This window comes from Sus scrofa, chromosome 5 (genome assembly GCF_054392235.1).
Source record: "Sus scrofa isolate SSC_HxYL_T2T_F1_AM1 chromosome 5, Sscrofa_HxYL_maternal_Yorkshire_Landrace_v2.0, whole genome shotgun sequence".
NCBI lineage: Eukaryota > Metazoa > Chordata > Mammalia > Artiodactyla > Suidae > Sus > Sus scrofa.
The window spans coordinates 25,659,001-25,674,841 of record NC_139387.1 but is presented as its reverse complement, the minus strand read 5'-3'; the positions used below and the strand labels follow the sequence as shown (position 1 = coordinate 25,674,841).

The 15,841-nt window shown below is 48.9% G+C and overlaps 2 protein-coding genes across 5 annotated transcripts in view; both read left to right on the top strand.

Moving 5' to 3' along the window:
* TIMELESS (timeless circadian regulator) overlaps positions 1-12,727 on the top strand; it is a 24,961-nt gene extending 12,234 nt beyond the window's left edge. The window contains exons 7-29 of one of the 2 annotated variants that reach the window (XR_014803318.1): positions 14-169; positions 396-529; positions 744-831; positions 1,105-1,281; positions 2,056-2,273; positions 2,525-2,628; positions 2,773-2,942; positions 4,867-5,001; positions 5,106-5,257; positions 6,450-6,547; positions 6,639-6,759; positions 6,850-7,051; positions 7,321-7,466; positions 8,090-8,175; positions 8,265-8,382; positions 8,483-8,565; positions 9,077-9,219; positions 9,422-9,599; positions 9,686-9,750; positions 9,876-9,994; positions 11,321-11,546; positions 11,813-11,917; positions 12,060-12,727. Coding sequence is in view for 1 of the 2 variants with exons in the window: in XM_084955996.1 (XP_084812122.1) it covers positions 14-169; positions 396-529; positions 744-831; positions 1,105-1,281; positions 2,056-2,273; positions 2,525-2,628; positions 2,773-2,942; positions 4,867-5,001; positions 5,106-5,257; positions 6,450-6,547; positions 6,639-6,759; positions 6,850-7,051; positions 7,321-7,466; positions 8,090-8,175; positions 8,265-8,382; positions 8,483-8,565; positions 9,077-9,219; positions 9,422-9,599; positions 9,686-9,754; positions 9,876-9,994; positions 11,321-11,546; positions 11,813-11,917; positions 12,060-12,133 (3,102 nt within the window). In the remaining variant the exon portion in view is untranslated. Of the gene's footprint in view, positions 1-13; positions 170-395; positions 530-743; positions 832-1,104; positions 1,282-2,055; positions 2,274-2,524; positions 2,629-2,772; positions 2,943-4,866; positions 5,002-5,105; positions 5,258-6,449; positions 6,548-6,638; positions 6,760-6,849; positions 7,052-7,320; positions 7,467-8,089; positions 8,176-8,264; positions 8,383-8,482; positions 8,566-9,076; positions 9,220-9,421; positions 9,600-9,685; positions 9,755-9,875; positions 9,995-11,320; positions 11,547-11,812; positions 11,918-12,059 lie in introns of both variants that reach the window. The other variant, XM_084955996.1, reaches the window with a different exon arrangement.
* On the top strand, positions 12,130-15,841 carry LOC445462 (apolipoprotein F). Of its 3 annotated transcripts, none has more exons than XM_085024841.1 (2): positions 12,130-12,297; positions 14,778-15,841. In XM_085024841.1, exons 1-2 carry the CDS (start codon positions 12,243-12,245, stop codon positions 15,560-15,562), a joined length of 840 nt encoding a protein of 279 aa, XP_084880967.1. In that variant the 5' UTR covers positions 12,130-12,242; the 3' UTR covers positions 15,563-15,841. The 3 variants fall into 3 exon arrangements, with proteins under 3 accessions (XP_084880967.1, XP_084880966.1, NP_001003925.1); XM_085024840.1 differs by lacking the exon at positions 12,130-12,297 and adding an exon at positions 14,558-14,635 and having other exon boundaries at positions 14,775-15,841; NM_001003925.1 differs by lacking the exon at positions 12,130-12,297 and adding an exon at positions 14,558-14,635 and having other exon boundaries at positions 14,778-15,641.

Here is a 15,841-nt window from a genome sequence, read left to right as displayed (position 1 = left end):
ACTCACTGCTCAGAGGATCGACGATGACGCCAGTGTCCACGACCGGCTTCTCTGGGCAATTCACCTCAGTGGCCTGGATGACCTGCTCCTCTTCCTGGCCAGCTCACCTGCGGAGCAGCAGTGGAGCCTACATGTGCTGGAGATCATCTCCCTCATGTTTCGTGACCAGGTGAGACCCTGGCCTGTTGCCCCAGTCCCTTCCCTTGTGTCCTTTTCTGCGATGCGGCCAGAATTGCTCTTAAAATCGTGACTGAGTTATCTGGGCAAGGCAGGTGACAGGTGGAGTAGCCGTGTCTTCATGGCTATTTCGTTCACTCTTTCTGTCCCCACTAGGAGTGAACCCAGAAGAAGGAGCGATTGTCCTTCTAACTCTTCCCTCCTTATTCTACATCTAGAACCCTGAGCAGCTGGCGGGAGTAGGGCAGGGACGCTTGGCTCAGGAGCGGAGGGCAGCTATGGCAGAACTGGAGGTGTTGCGCCAGCGAGAGATGGCAGAAAAGAAAACCCGAGCCCTCCAACGAGGCAACAGGTGAGTGGTAGAGAGCCACTTTACCGGGGTTCCCATTCCTGCGCCATGGAGTGCTGACGCCTGGGCCAGGTGCTAAGACACAGGGTGACCAGGGAGCAGCCCGAAGTTATAGCTGCTCCCAAAGTTACAGCTGCTCCCATGTGCTGCTGAAAGAGAATGGGGGCACAACCTCCAGAGAGTTCCAGAATTACCTTGGGCTTTTTTTTCTCTGCAGGCATTCTCGATTTGGGGGCTCCTATATTGTGCAGGGCTTGAAATCCATTGGGGAGAGGGACCTCATCTTTCATAAAGGCCTCCACAATGTGAGTATGCTGCCGACATTGTGGACTGAGGGGCCTGTGAAGGGTAAGCATCTCGGGAGGTAAAGCTTCTCTGTTCTTGAGCTTAGAAAGTTGGAAACGTAAAAGAAATAGAGCTTGTGGCATTGTCTTTACCTGTATCTTCACTTAGTAACAGAGGGAGAATGCCTTCTAAGAGTTTCTGCCAAGAAAACCACAGTGCCAGGGATGTGGGAAGAGCTGCTGGGAAGGGTTGTTTTTAGGGGTGATTCTAATCCTCTCAACCTGTACCCCCAGCTCCAAAACTACAGTTCTGATTTGGGAAAGCAGCCGCGACGGGTGCCTAAACGTCGCCAGGCTGCCCAGGAGCTGTCCATCCAGCGCCGCTCTGCTCTCAACGTGAGGCTCTTCCTCAGAGACTTCTGCTCTGAGTTCCTGGAGAACTGTTATAACCGGCTCATGGGCTCAGTGAAGGTGAGAGCCTAGGAAGGATGGAGTAGAGGCGTGATGGGCCAGCGGTGGGTAAGATGGCCAAGCTGGGCCAGAGCCTATGGGAAGCTGACCATGGAGCATGGACTGGTAGGTGGGAAGGGTGTGGGGTACCCCTAAGACATGGTGATGAAGTCAGCAGGGAATGGGTTATTTGTATGACAAAAAGGCTCTAGGGGAGTTCTCTTGTGGTATAGCAGGTTAAAGGTCTAGCGTTGTTATTGCAGCGGCTTGAGTCACTGCTGTGGCACAGGTTCTACCCCTGGCCCCAGGAACTTTCACATGCTGCAGGCGTAGCCACAAAAAAAAAAAAAAGGCTCTAGAGTTCCCATTGTGGCTCAGCAGTGATGAACCTGACTAGCATCCATGAGGACACGTGTTCAATCCCTGGCTTTGCTCAGTGGGTTAAGGATCTGGCATTGCCGTGAGCTGTGGTATAGGTTGCAGATGTGGCTCAGATCTGGCATTGCTGTGGCTGTGGCGTAGGCTGGCAGCTACAGCTCCAATTTGACCCCGAGCCTGGGAACTTCCATGTCCTGGGGGTGTGGCCCTGAAAGGACAAAGGCAGGGGTGGGGTTGTCTAGAAAAATTGCCCCTGAGGAAGGGGGAGGGAATGCAGGGGAGAACAAAAGAGGGATGGGAATTTGGGTCCCAGAATATTGTTACGCAGTGGTGTCCAGGGTCCCCCCAATCATCCTGGGACAGGAGGAAGCTGGACGTCCTGAGGTGATGGAGAGGTCTGTTTTTCTTGGCTGTTAGGACCACCTGCTTCGGGAGAAGGCTCAGCAGCATGATGAGACCTACTACATGTGGGCCTTGGCTTTCTTCATGGCCTTCAACCGAGCTGCCTCCTTCCGGCCAGGCCTGGTCTCCGAGACCCTCAGCGTCCGCACCTTCCACTTCATTGAGCAGAATCTAACCAACTACTATGAGATGATGCTGACCGACCGCAAGGAAGCCGCCTCCTGGGCACGCCGGTGAGCGGGAGAAGAATTGGGCTCAGAGTGGGCATCTTGGCCAGGCTGGGAATCTGAATACCTGAATTCTGGTTGGTACTTTCTTTCCTGTTTTCGGGTTAAGGTGGTCAGGCTGGGGAGCAGAGACTGGCTAGGTCATTCAGTTTTTGATGGAACTGTTTGAGGAGGGGGTGGGGCAGAGGGGTGAAACTGTTTCCAGAACCAAGATCCTAAGCCTTCCTCCATTTCACCTCTTTCCCCCTCACTCGCAGAATGCACCTGGCTCTGAAGGCCTATCAGGAGCTGCTGGCCACAGTGAATGAGATGGACACGTCCCCAGACGAGGCTGTGAGGGAGAGCAGCCGCATCATCAAGAGTGAGGCCTGGCCTGGTCTCTGACCCCAGCCTTCCCCATCTCTCACTCCGAATTTCATTCTTCCCGGTCCCAGCTTGGCCCATCTCTCCTTTTCCCAGACTTTCCAGACCAGTCCTTCCATTCCTTTCTCTTCCCCATTTCTAGACAACATTTTCTATGTGATGGAATACCGAGAGCTCTTCCTGGCCCTCTTTCGAAAGTTTGATGAGAGATGCCAGCCTCGCTCTTTCCTTCGTGACCTGGTGGAAACCACCCACCTCTTCCTCAAGATGTTGGAGCGGTTCTGTCGGTGCCGTGGGAATCTGATGGTGCAGGTACCGGACAGCCCGGGGTGTGGAAAGAGCTGGGGGAACCGGTGAAGGATGAGGGGCTCTTTCTCCTCACATTTTCTGTAGCTTGAGCTGACCTGTTAGAATTACTCTGAACTAAGGGCAAGAGTTTTGTGGGTGTTGCTGATACGAGTTTCCTCCTCCCATTAGGTTAATGGAGAGGTCTACTGTAAATATCTTAATTCAGCAAACATTTATTGACTACCTGCTTTGTACTAAGCACATAGACTCTGGGGGTTCATAATTTTAGAATTTAGTCGTCATACTGTCATATTTCATGGTTATGCTTCGGAAGCCCAGAGGTGAGATGGAAAGAGGTGAAATTGAAAGTCAGAAGGTCTGGGATCTTATGCTGTGTTGGTTAAAGTTGGTTGTAATATCTATTTCATGAGCCTGAAGTAAAATAATAAATGATAAGTCTGGGACAAGAAGAGAGCCTTAAGGAATTTGTATCCTGGAGACATAGGGACTCCGCTTTGTAAAAATTTCTCTGTGATTCTCTTTGCTACAGCTTAAAATGTAGTCAGAACTGGACCTGAGGAGTTCCTGTTGTGGTGCAGTGGGAACAAATCCGACTAATATCCATGAGGATTTGGGTTCGATCCCTGGCCTCGCTCAGTGGGTTAAGGATCTGGTGTAGCCGTGAGCTGTGGTATAGGTCGCAGACGTGGCTTAGCTCTGGCATTGCTGTGGCTGTGGTGTAGGCCAGCAGCTGCAGCTCCGATTCGACCCCTAGCCTGGGAACTTCCATATGCCTCAGGCACAGCCCTAAAAAGCAAAAGAAAAAAAAAATAACTGAATTTGAAAGGGGCTGTGTACCCATAAGACTTTGCTGAAAAGTCTTTTTATACTCAGGGCTTTGTTGTATTATCCGTAGTAATAATAGGCACTGTCATTTGTTTACTGTGTCTCAGATGTGATGCTAAGGTTTTCCTATAATCCTCACAATAGCATGAGGACACATGCACAGAACAGCTTGTCTAAGGTCTTGCTGGTAAATGACTAGTTTCAGTACTTAAATCCTGATCTGCTGGACTCTGTGCTCATGCTCCTGACCTTTGGTGTGTGTGTAAGTTCCTTGAATAGAGCATGAACCTTATTAGGGACCTCACAGCCCATCCTGTTTGCCCACATCCAAGGCCAGTTCACAGCCTTGACTTGGGGAAGCAGTGTCAGGGTATTAACTCTCATTCTCCTGCTTTTCAGGAGAAAAAAATTATAGTAGTTTATATTTGCAGAGTCCTTTGCATTTGACAAAGCCTTTCCATATAGAATTTTTTATTCTCATAGCAAATTTGTTCATTCTCTTTTTGTCTTTTTAGGGCCTCACCTGTGGCCTATGGAAGTTCCCAGGCTAGGAGTCAAATCAGAGCTGCAGCTTCCAGCCAACGCCACAGCCACAGCAGCACCAGATTAGAACCATATCTGTGACCCATGCTGCAGCTTGTGGCAGCACTGGATCGTTAACCCACTGAGTGAGCCCAGGGATCGAACCCACATTTTCATGGATACTAGTGGGGTTCTTAACTTGCTGGGCCACAATGGGACCTCCCAAATCTGTTCATTCTCTAGGCTTCTGCTTAAGTTATCACTGCCCCAGAAAGTGAGTCATGTGCTGTTCCTATGTTTTGGCCGTGGCGTTTTATGCTCAGCCACATTCTAGATCTTATCCATGCTGTGGTGTCATTTACCTGTCTACTTACCTGTCTCCCCGACTAGGTCATAAGCGCCTCAAGGGCAAGGAAATGTGCTCTTCACTGTTACTTCACCCATTGCCATCGAGCACAAGTGGTCACTCAGAGTGTCTAGTTAACTCAGACATCTAATGATTGAATCAGTAGAGAGGACATTGATGGGGAATAGGCCTTCTTAGCCCTCCTGCCATCCTAACACAATTCTTTCTCTGTAGAACAAACGAAAGAAGAGAAAGAAGAAAAGGAAGGCCCTAGACCAGTCTGTTGCTTCTGGTAATGTTCCCTGCAGCCCAGGGGAACTGGAGGCTGTGTGGCCATCCCTAGCCGAGCAGCTACAGAGTTGTGCCCAGGTAGGTAGTTGCAAAACCCTCTCCTTTTCAAGGGTAGTCCTCTGGGCAGGATCTCTGGGCCCCTACCCCCCATTGTTCCCATAACTTTAATAATCGCCCTCTAGGATCCTGAGCTCAGTTTGGACTCCATGGTTCCCTTTGATGCGGCCTCAGAGGTGCCAGTGGAAGAGCAGCGGGCAGAAGCCATGGTGCGGATCCAAGACTGTCTTCTGGCTGGCCAGGCCCCACAGGCTCTGACCCTCCTTAGGTCTGCCCGGTAAGAGCTGCCTGCCCATCCTCCTGTATCCAGCTCCTAGGCTTTGGGAGGTGGAGGGGAGTTGGGGGGACGGTCTTTCACTGTAGTACAGGGTTCTCAGTCTTCAGAAGAGAGAAGTCCCAGAGTTCCTGTTGTGGCTCGGTGGGTTAAGAACCCCATCATTATCCTTGAGGATGTAGGTTTGATCCCTGGCCTCCTTCAGTGGGTTAAGTACCCGGTGTTGCCATGAGCTGTGGTGTAGGTCACACATGTAGCTCATATCTAGTGTTTCTGTGGCTGTGGTGTAGGCCAGCAGCTGCAGCTCTGATTCAACTCCTAGCCTGGGAATCTCCAGTGCTGCATGTGCAGCCCTAAAAAGCAAAAAAAAGAAAAGAGAAAGAGAGAGAGGTCCCCTCAGAAGTGCTGGGATTCTATCCTGGGTCCGAGTCCTAGGGAGTTTTGATTGATTTATTTGGGAAGATTTCTTGTTTATTTTATTTTTGAGAAGTATTAGCACAGTTAGCTAGAGAGGAAAAAAAAAAGATACTTCAGTGAGCCAAAGATAGCTATCATTAACATTTTGATGAGTTATCTTCTAGAGTTTTTTCCCATCTGTGTTATATATAGACATATCATATACACCTTCTTTTATGAGATTGAAATATTGCAATACTAATTTATAGTATTTTTTCACTTTTCAGTATATTCTGAGCGTCATTTCTCATCAGATATATTTCTGCAACTGTTAGTGGCTTTAAAACACCATTACATAAATATGTACATTTGTTCAACTAAATACAGGACATTTAGATTGTTTCTATTTTGTTGCTATATTATTTTCATTGCAGTGTGACTTAGGAGGGAAAATTCCCCTAGAGTCTTTGTTTTGTTTTTGAGATTACAGTTTGCTGTCTCTTTCCAGCTGGAAAATAAGTCTAAAGTCCTTCTCCCGCTTCAAATTACAACTCAGGAGTTCTCTTGTGGTTAAGGATCCAACATTGTCAGTGCAGTAGCTCAGGTCACTGCCGTGGCATGGGTTCAATTCCCAGGCCCAGGAATTTCCACATGGTGGGGGTGGTAGGTGTGCAAAAAATATGTGTGTGTGTGTATATATGCATATACACACACACACATACACCTATAGTTTATGTATATACGTGTGTGTGTGTGTCTGATTCCTTCTGGTGAAAGCCTTTTTCTCTCTGTGCTCCAGGGAGGTGTGGCCAGAAGGAGATGTGTTTGGCTCTCAAGACATTTCCCAAGAGGAGGAGATCCAGCTACTGAAGCAAATCCTCTGGGCCCCGCTTCCCCGTGAGTCTCCCTTTCCTTCCCATCCCTCTCCTTCCATCTCTGCTCTAGAGCCAGCATCCCAGACACCCAGTCATCCTCACTCTTTCTGTAGGGCAACAGGGGCCAGAGGAACAAGGGGTGGAGGAAGAAGATGAAGAAGAGGAGGAGGAGGAAGAGTTGCAAGTGGTGCAGGTGTCGGAGAAAGAATTTAACTTTCTGGACTACCTGAAACGGTGCGGGCCAAGAGGACTGAGTTGGTGCTGTGGTGGAGACGGTGGGGCTGGGAGGACAAGCCGTGTCTTTCTCTCCCTGTCTTGGTGCAGCTTTGCAAACTCAACTGTTGTCCGCGCCTACGTGCTGCTGCTGCGGAGCTACCAGCAGAATAGCATGCACACCAACCACTGTGTTGTCAAGATGCTGCACCGGCTGGCCCATGATCTCAAAATGGAAGCCCTCCTTTTCCAGCTTTCCCTCTTCTGCCTCTTCAATCGTCTGCTTAGCGACCCTGCCGCCGGTGCCTACAAAGTGAGGAGATACCAAGGCATGGGGGTCTAGGGGAGGTGTAGGGGGGGGTTCTGGGGTAAAAGGATGGGCGGCAAAATGCCCTGAGCGATGTCAGGGCTGAAAGATGAGAGAACAGTGAGGAGGTAGGCAGGCAGGTCGAGGGAACTGCAGGGGGACTGATCGAGGAGACTGAGTGAGGAGGGGGCGGCTGGGAACAGGCATAGAGAAAATACCCAGAGGGCCGAGTGCATTTAGGCCACAGGCCTCACAGCAGCCTCTCTTTCCCATAGGAACTAGTGACTTTTGCCAAATACATCCTGAGCAAGTTCTTTGCATTGGCCGCAGTCAACCAAAAAGCCTTTGTGGAGCTGCTGTTCTGGAAGAACACAGCTGTGGTTCGAGAAATGACTGAGGGCTATGGCTCCCTGGATGGCGGGTGAGCTTGAGGATGGGGAAGACTAGGGGGTGGCAGGGGCGTGGGTGGGGCTGACACAGTCACAGGGTGTCAGAGCTGGAAGAGCTTGCACATCAGCTGGTGTAACCTTTCTTTCCCTTTCCTAGGTGAGAAAACAAGCCCTAAAGGTGAAATGCTTTACTTAAGATTACTCAGGAAAGGAACTGGGTTTGAGCCTAAGAGTCTTGTCTATGCTAGTTTCTTTCTCCTTCATCAGCTTTCAGGGGGCGGTCATTTGGGAGTGGAGTGGCCCCCCAGGAGTCTGTATGTGCCTTATCCCAAAATGTGCTGGGGAACCATAAGGATGCAAAGAAATATTTGTCCTCTTTGCCTGAGTATCTCGGCTCCTCTCCTGTCACTCTTCTTTCTCCCTCCCATTGTTCTCTTCATCCCTGCAGTGTCAGCTTTCATAGTAGGCCCAACCTGGAAAATCTGAGTTTGACGTGGGGGTTCTTACATGAAGGGAGAATGAGGGGAAGGAAACACGCCTTAGGCCTCTGCTAGCTGGCTCCTTTGAAGTACCTGCCTCACCCTTGCAGAGGGCCTTTGGTCTCCTCTTTTTGAACCAACAGCCTACATGTCCCCCTTCTCCTTTCCCCATTTAGATCTTCTGGTCGCAGACCTCCAGTGTGGAGCCCAGAGGAGGAGGCCCAGCTTCAGGAACTCTACCTTGCCCATAAGGATGTGGAAGGTATAAAGACCTGAGGTCCGAAGAGCAGGAGGAGGGCAGCCAGAGCTCTGGGACCCCTCCTCACTGCCTTCCTCCTCCTCCCGCCTCAGGTCAGGATGTGGTGGACACCATCTTGGCACACCTGAAAACCGCTTCTCGGACACGCAAACAGGTCATCCACCATCTGGTACGGCTGGGACTGGCTGACAGCATCAAAGAATTCCAGAGGTAGAGGCACATGCGCTGGAGGGAATTGAGACGGGGAATCTACTGCTCAGTCCCTGCACAGTCCCCACAACCCTGGTCCCACTGACACCTCCCTGAACAGGAAAGGAACCCAGATTGTATTGTGGACGGAAGATCAGGAGCTGGAGCTGCAGCGGCTTTTTGAGGAATTCCAGGATTCAGATGGTAAGTGAGGGGGAAGCCGAGGGAACCTCTGAGATGAGAGCCAAGCTATCCATGTCTTTTCCTACTGTTCCTATTCCTAAGGAAGGCTTATCCTTTCCCTTCGCTCCACTTTACTGTATTTGTGGTATGTTTTTTGAGTGAATTGAGCTCACTTTTTTTTTTTTGGTCTTTTTTGCCATTTCTTGGGCCACTTCCATGGCATATGGAGGTTCCCAGGCTAGGGGTCCAATTGGAGCTGTAATTGCTGGCCTACGCCAGAACCACAGCAACGCAGGATCCACAGGATCCAAGCCGCATCTGCAACCTACACCACAGCTCACAGCAACGCTGGATCCTTAACCTACTAAGCAAGGCCAGGGATCAAACCCACAACCTCATGGTTCCTAGTCGGATTCGTTAACCACTGAACCACGACGGGAACTCCGAGCTCACTTCTTTCCAAAGACTCCGTTTCCTTTTCTAACCCCTGTCCCCTGCTGCTCTTGGGCATTCACACTTTCCCTCTCTATAGATGTCCTCGGTAATATCATGAAGAACATCACAGCCAAACGCTCCCGGGCCCGAATAGTGGATAAACTGCTGGCTCTGGGGCTGGTGGCTGAGCGGCGGGAGTTGTACAAGAAACGCCGGAAGAAGTTGGCGCCCTCGAGCTTGGTAACAGTCTTACTGTGGCTCTGCTGGCTGGGCCTGCCCCACCCCACCCCCGGAAGTGCTCCTTAAAAGAAGCCCCCCAGAGTCTCCCTGCCTCAGGCTGTTCTGATTAGGTCCCTGCAGCAGGGCGATCAGGAACCGAGGGCTCCACTCAGTTCCTTCTCTTGTCTCCCTTTTTCCCCTTTCCTACCCCAATGGATTTTAGCCTAACGAAGAAGAGTCCCTGAATGACTTTGACCAGGAAGGTCTAGGAGAAGAGGAAAACATGCCAGAGGAAGACAGCGAAGAGGATGAAGAGAAAGAGGAGGGCTCAGAAGCAGAACAAGCCCAAGGTGGCTCTGTCCTTTCAGCTCAGAACCTTGGGCAAAGCCTGCATCAGGAAGGTGAGGACTCAGGGTGGGAGAGACATCTCAAGTGGCGGGGTTGGTTGAATGAGCCAGTTACGAGTTAGTTTCTCTCCTTCCCTTAGGCTTTTCTGCTCCCCTCCTCTGGCTCCAGAACTGCCTGATCCGAGCTGCAGATGATCGGGAAGAGGTTGGTGAGTGGATAAATGGTGGATTCAGAACAACAGGTCTGGAGGCTGCTGGACATCTGGTCATGGGACAGAGGGCCAGCTCTTTCTTCACATCTTCACCGTATGACCATTGACCCTCTCCTAGGCTGCTCCCAGGCAGTTCCATTGGTGCCACTGACGGAGGAAAATGAGGAAGCCATGGAAAGTGAACAGTTTCAGCAGCTGTTGCGAAAGCTAGGGGTTCGGCCTCCTGCTTCCGGGCAGGTAAATACACTTGTTATAACATCAGCCAAGGTGTGTTGGTGCTACTTCAGGATAGACCTCCTCATTTCCCGTCATTTCTGACCTCAACTCCTACAGCAGCTGTCTTGCAAGTCTTCTTCTTGCCAATCTTCCCTTCTTCTATGTTCATCTTCTACACTGCCCCTGAGTTATCTTTTTAAAATACAGTTCAAGGAGTTCTCTTATGGCTCAGCAGGTTAAGGATCCTGTAATATCACTACAGGGGCTCGGGTTGCTACAGCAGCTTGGGTCACTGATGTGGTGAGAGTTTGATCACTGGCCTGAGAATTTCCGCGTGTTGTGGGTACAGCCAAAAAAGAAAAGTAGTTTTGATTATATCACTCCCTTGTGTGTTGCACTTGATGGTCCCCCACTGTTTGCAAGACAGAGTTCACAGCCTCCAAGTGGCGTGCCTGGCCTTGGCCAACCTTTGCAGCCTCACAGCCACACTACCCGCACACCTACTCCACACTATTAGTCATCCTGGGCTACTTTCTGTCTTCCACCGTCTACCAAACAGTAGGCTTTTTCATAGCTCCAAACAGTTGATCACGCCTGATCCTCTACTGGAAGGTTCCAGCTTCATACATGGGGTGGTAGATCACCCACCTTCCTGACCCAGCCTTCCACCCAACCTTCAAGAATTAGTTCAGTTGTCACTTCCTCAGAGAAAGCCTCTGTCACTCTTTCACCTCCCCCTCCCGGATACCTAAATTCACAGATGTTCGTCTCTTACATGAAATGGCATAGTATTTGCATATAACCTATATACATCAACTCTAGTAATACCTAATACAGTGTAAATGGTTGCTAGTATGCAGCAAATTCAAGTTTTGTTTTTTGGAACTTTCTGGAATTTTTCTTTTTTTCCCAAATATTTTTGATCTGTACTTGGTTGAATCTATGGATGTGAAACTCATGGATACAGAGAGCCAACTGTAATTGCTTTGGTGGCTGTGATTTGTTTATTTCCTTCCTATAGCTCTAATCCTGTGGTGTTACAGTACATTGGTCCTGTCTCCCATTAGATTGTGAGTTCCTTGAGAGCCAGGATCATATCTGACTCACCTTTAGATCCCCAGGATCTGTTCATTTACTTATGTAATGAACAGCTATATTTACTGGCAACCTCCTAATGTTCATATTGGGTACATATTGGATAAATAAGCAATAAGTAGAGTTCACAACCCTTGTGGAGTTTCACTAATGTAGGTTCATATTTATTCCCAGTGAATAATATCAAAATCTGGTGAACTAGAGGCTACTCTTTTCCCAGTGCTCTCATTTTCAACTTCTTTGCCCCTGTAGGAAACCTTCTGGCGAATTCCAGCCAAGCTAAGTCCCACCCACCTCCGGAGGGTGGCAGCTTCTTTGAGTCAATCAGAGGAGGAAGAAAAGCTTCAGCCAGGACTAGAACCTAAGGTCCCCGGAGAGCAAGAAGCTGAGGAGGAGCAGCAGAAGGAGCACCGAGCACAAGCCCTGAGGGCCCTCCTGTTAGCCCGGAAAAAGAAAGCGGGCCTGGCGTCCCCAGAGGGTAATAGCAGGACCATTTATCTATTGAGTACTTATGGCATGCCAGCCATGTTGGTCAAGAAAGCTGAGGAGTTCCCTGGTGGCCTAGCAGTTAGCGATCCAGTGTTGTTATTTCTGTGTCTCAGGTCACTGCTGTGGTGTGGGTTTGATCCCTGGCCTGGGAACTCCTACATGCCACAGGTGCAGCCAAAAAAAGAAGGCTGATAAGGTGTTTTAAGGCTCTGAGGGCTTAATTCCCTAGTTTTACTCCTTTTATGGTCATTGCAGAGGAAGGAACTGATGGTGGGAAAGAGCAGCTGAAATTGGCCCCCAAGAAGCGACAGCTGCTGGACAGCGATGAGGAGCAGGCAGAAGAGGAGGGTGAGAGCAAAGGTAGGCGGTCTGGTCTGGACCTGCTTTTTCTGCTGACCTCTCACACTCTTCTCTCCAACCCTGAAGATAAATGCTGCTGTCCTCCTCCCAACCCCTTAAGATATTTAGGCATCCTCTCTTCTCACCCCTATCATTCCCATAGTGCCGGAGTTGGGAGCTTCAGGAATCCCAAAGAAGAAACGATTTCAGATTGAGGAAGATGATGAGAGCGACTGAAGTGCCAGATGCCCAGGAGAAGTAACAGACCCGTTTTTAGGTGGTGAATTTGAACCTGAGTTTGGAGGGTCATGCAGGACCCAGAAACTCCCCTTGCTGGACAGAAGCCATGGAAGCCTGGACTTCCCCATGGATTCCCAGATCCAGGAATTTCAGGCAACAGTGTCAGTCTCCTGTTGAGTCACTTATTGCTTGTCCCAATTTTATCGCTGTGCCTCAGTAGCTCTCTGGAGACTTACTCTTCTCCTTCTAGGAGCCCCCTTTCTTTGGGTTAGTAGCACCCGCTGGCAAATGAGGATGAGTGCAATATGGAAGGCACTTTGGACCCTTCTTATTGGACTGTTCCTTTTGGCTTTTTGATGGAGGTGGATCACAGCACTAGATGGAGAGTTTTGTGACATATGATGGGTGGGGATGTTGCACAGTTTTTAGAAGGCACCAGATGCTCCCATTCTCATTTTCTTTCTTATGATCACCTACTAAACACCAGGTTGAGCCCAGTTCCTACAGTTGAATTAGTGTTGGAAGGCAGTACTCTTCAGATGAAGAATGTGCTTTTGTGTTTGGTATTCAATTAAACACGTAAAATTAAAAGTTGTTAGAGTCCCCATTGTGGTTTAGCGGGTTAAGGACCAGACGTTGTCTCCTTGAGGATGCCGGTTTGATCTCTGGCCTTGCTCAGTGGGTTAACGATCCAGCGTTGCCGTGGGCTGTGGTGTAGGTTGCAGGCGTGGCTCGGATCCCAAGTTGCCGTGGCTCTGGCATAGGCCGGCGGCTACTGCTCCGATTCAACCCCTAGCCTGGGAACCTCCATATGCCGCAGAAGCGGTCCAAAGAAATAGTAAAAAGACAAAAAAAAAAAAAAAAAAAAAAGTTGCCAATGTTGGGAGTTCCCCGGTAGCTCAGTGAGTTAAGGATCCTGTGTTGTCACTGCTGTGGGGCAGGTTCAACCCCTGGCCATGGAACTTCCACATGTGGGGGTGGCCAAAAAATGGAGGGGAAAAAAAAAGAATGTAAAAACAAAGTTGTGATTTGATCTGATGTGCCAATGGATTCTATTGTCCTGTTCTTCCCTCTGTTAAGTCCATTGAATAAGAACTATTTTGGACAAATTTATGGTTACCAAAGGGTAAACAGTGGGGAGGGATAAGTTAGGAGATTAACAGATAAACATAACTATATCTAAAATAAACTATAAGGATCCACTGTAGAGCACAGGGAACTATATTCAGTATCTTGAAATAATCTATAATGGAAAAAAAATCTGAAAAAGAATATATGTGTACCTGAATCACCTTGCTATACACCTAAAACTAACACAGCATTGTAAATCAACTATACCTCAATTTTTTTTTTTTTTTTAAGCTTTTTAGGGCCACACCCACAGCATATGGAAGTTCCCAGGCTAGGGTTTGAATTGGAGCTACAGCTGCTGGCCTACACCACCGCTCACGGCAATGCCAGATCCTTAACCCACTGAGCGAGGCCAAGGATCAAACCCTCATCCTCGTGGATTCTAGTTGGGATTGTTAACCACTGAGCCATGAAGGGAACTCCCTACTTTTTTTTTTTTTTTTTTTTTTTCTTTTTAAAAAAATGTGTTTTTTTGTTTTTTGTTTTTTGGGTTTTTTTTTTGGCCACTCTGAGGCATCTGGAGTTCCCAGGCCAGGGATCAGATCCCAGCCGCAGTTGCAACCTATGCCAGAGCTGTGGCAACACAGGGTCCTTAACCCACTGTGCTGGGGATTAAATATTTGTCCCAGTACTTCAGAGACACCGCTGATCCTGTTGCGCCACAGTGGGAACACCTATACTTCAATTTAAAAAATAAGAAATAAAAAAATGTTAGAGTTCGCGTTGTGGCTCAGCAAGTTAAGAACCCAGTATAGTATCCATGAGGATGCAGGTTTGATCCCTGGCCTTGCTCAGTGGGTTAAGGACCCAGCGTTGCCACAAGCTGTGGCGGTCACAGATGTGGCTCAGAACTGGCAATGCTGTGGCTGTGGTGTAGGCTGGCAGCTGCACCCCCAGTTGGACCCCTGGCCTGGGAACTTCATATGCCACAGATGTGGCCATAAAAAAAAGAAAAAAAAATTTTACAAAAACTATTTTAAGGTCTCCTTCTTATCTGGAAATCATTGGCATTCCCTGTCTTTCACCTCCCACTTCCCCAGAAGACAAAGGGGAATTTTTCCTGGTCTAAATTTTGGTGTAGAGAAATCCTTAGGGTGAGAGGGATATGGGGCAGGAAAGGCAGTATCCACAGAGGGAGAAACCTGATTTCAGCATGGGGGCAAAGGTGAGGTCAAAGCCTGAACCAAGAAGAGGCAGATAAATATTTGTGAATGTTATGTCTTTCGCTGTTATTAGAGAGGTCAACTTTTTTGGCTGGGGTAAAGGAAAAGTCCGATCTAGAAAGCAGTCATTTACATCAGGGAAGCACCAGGGCAAAGGACGTGTTTAGACCATCTCATTCCTCCGGCTTGTTTTTTTCTGGAGCAAGTGAGTATCTCCCATGGCCTATAAGATCTGATATCCAGGGTGACTGAAGTTTCCGAGTGCTAAGCCACTTCTCAGCTTTGACCAGTCCTTCATCCCAAGCCTTTCCCCACTTCTCAAGCTGAGCACTGCTTCTTTCCAGCAGGGCTGTTTTGCAAACCCACCATGATCCAGACTGAGCTGCTCTTTTGCTGTGTCTTGCTGTCCTCGGTGACTGCCTTTCCAAGAAGTGCCCAAGAAGGGGCCCTGACCTTCCAGCCACCTTTCACAGAAACTGGGGGTCCTCTGGACATGCTCTCCAATCAGATCTCTCTCCCAGATCCCAAGATGTGTCAGGATCTCTTGCACGTGGTCCCCTCCTTAGCCCCTCTGCCTGAGTACCTATCCAACTTAGCTCTGGAGGTGGCCCTGGAGGAGGTCGGCTGCCTGACTGAGGCCCACATGCTGGAACTTCAGCTTGTTAAGATGGGAGGAAAGGACACCACTGAAACCCTCATCCGTGAGAGCAAAAAGCGCAATGAAGAAAAAGGGATCAACGATGGTGAGATCATGCTGAGGGGTCTAGAAGGATCCCCGGGGGAGCTTAGGCGGGTCCAGCGCTCAGTTACCCTTCCTGAGGCATGTCAGCAGGAGGGTAGATGGGTGCTCTACGAGCTAGCAGAACTGATAGGTGAGTTTGCTGAGAAGCTCCCTTCCACTGAGCTGGTAAGAGAGTTAAAGACAGCTGCTGTTGATGTCACCCAGAAGTGCACAGATGAGTCCTGGCAGCATTTGGAAGCAGTAGGCAATCGGTTGATGAAAAACCCTGAGACCAAAGATTTCACAATGCCTATGGACGATCAGATATACTTTGTCAAGCGTTCTGTAGCCATTCTGGCACGTGTTATACTGGAATTCATACAGAAATATTTCCAGGAGTTTTTTGGATAGGGAAGCCCTCTGAGGCATCATATTTCCTTTCTCAAATGTCTCTAAAAGACATGTGACTAGAGTCAGCTTTGCTAGCTCTCTTAGTTGGTCCTAAGCCTATTTTTTCTTTCAATTTCCCTCTAAGTTGTCAAATACTGTGGGTGTATTAGGTACTAGACTTGAGGGATATTGTAATCTTTCACCATTCATCTACCTTTCTAGTTTCCCAACTGGATGCTACACCTTGCTTATGTTAATTTTTAAACTGAAAAAAGATTAAAAGTTGCTTCTATATCAGAA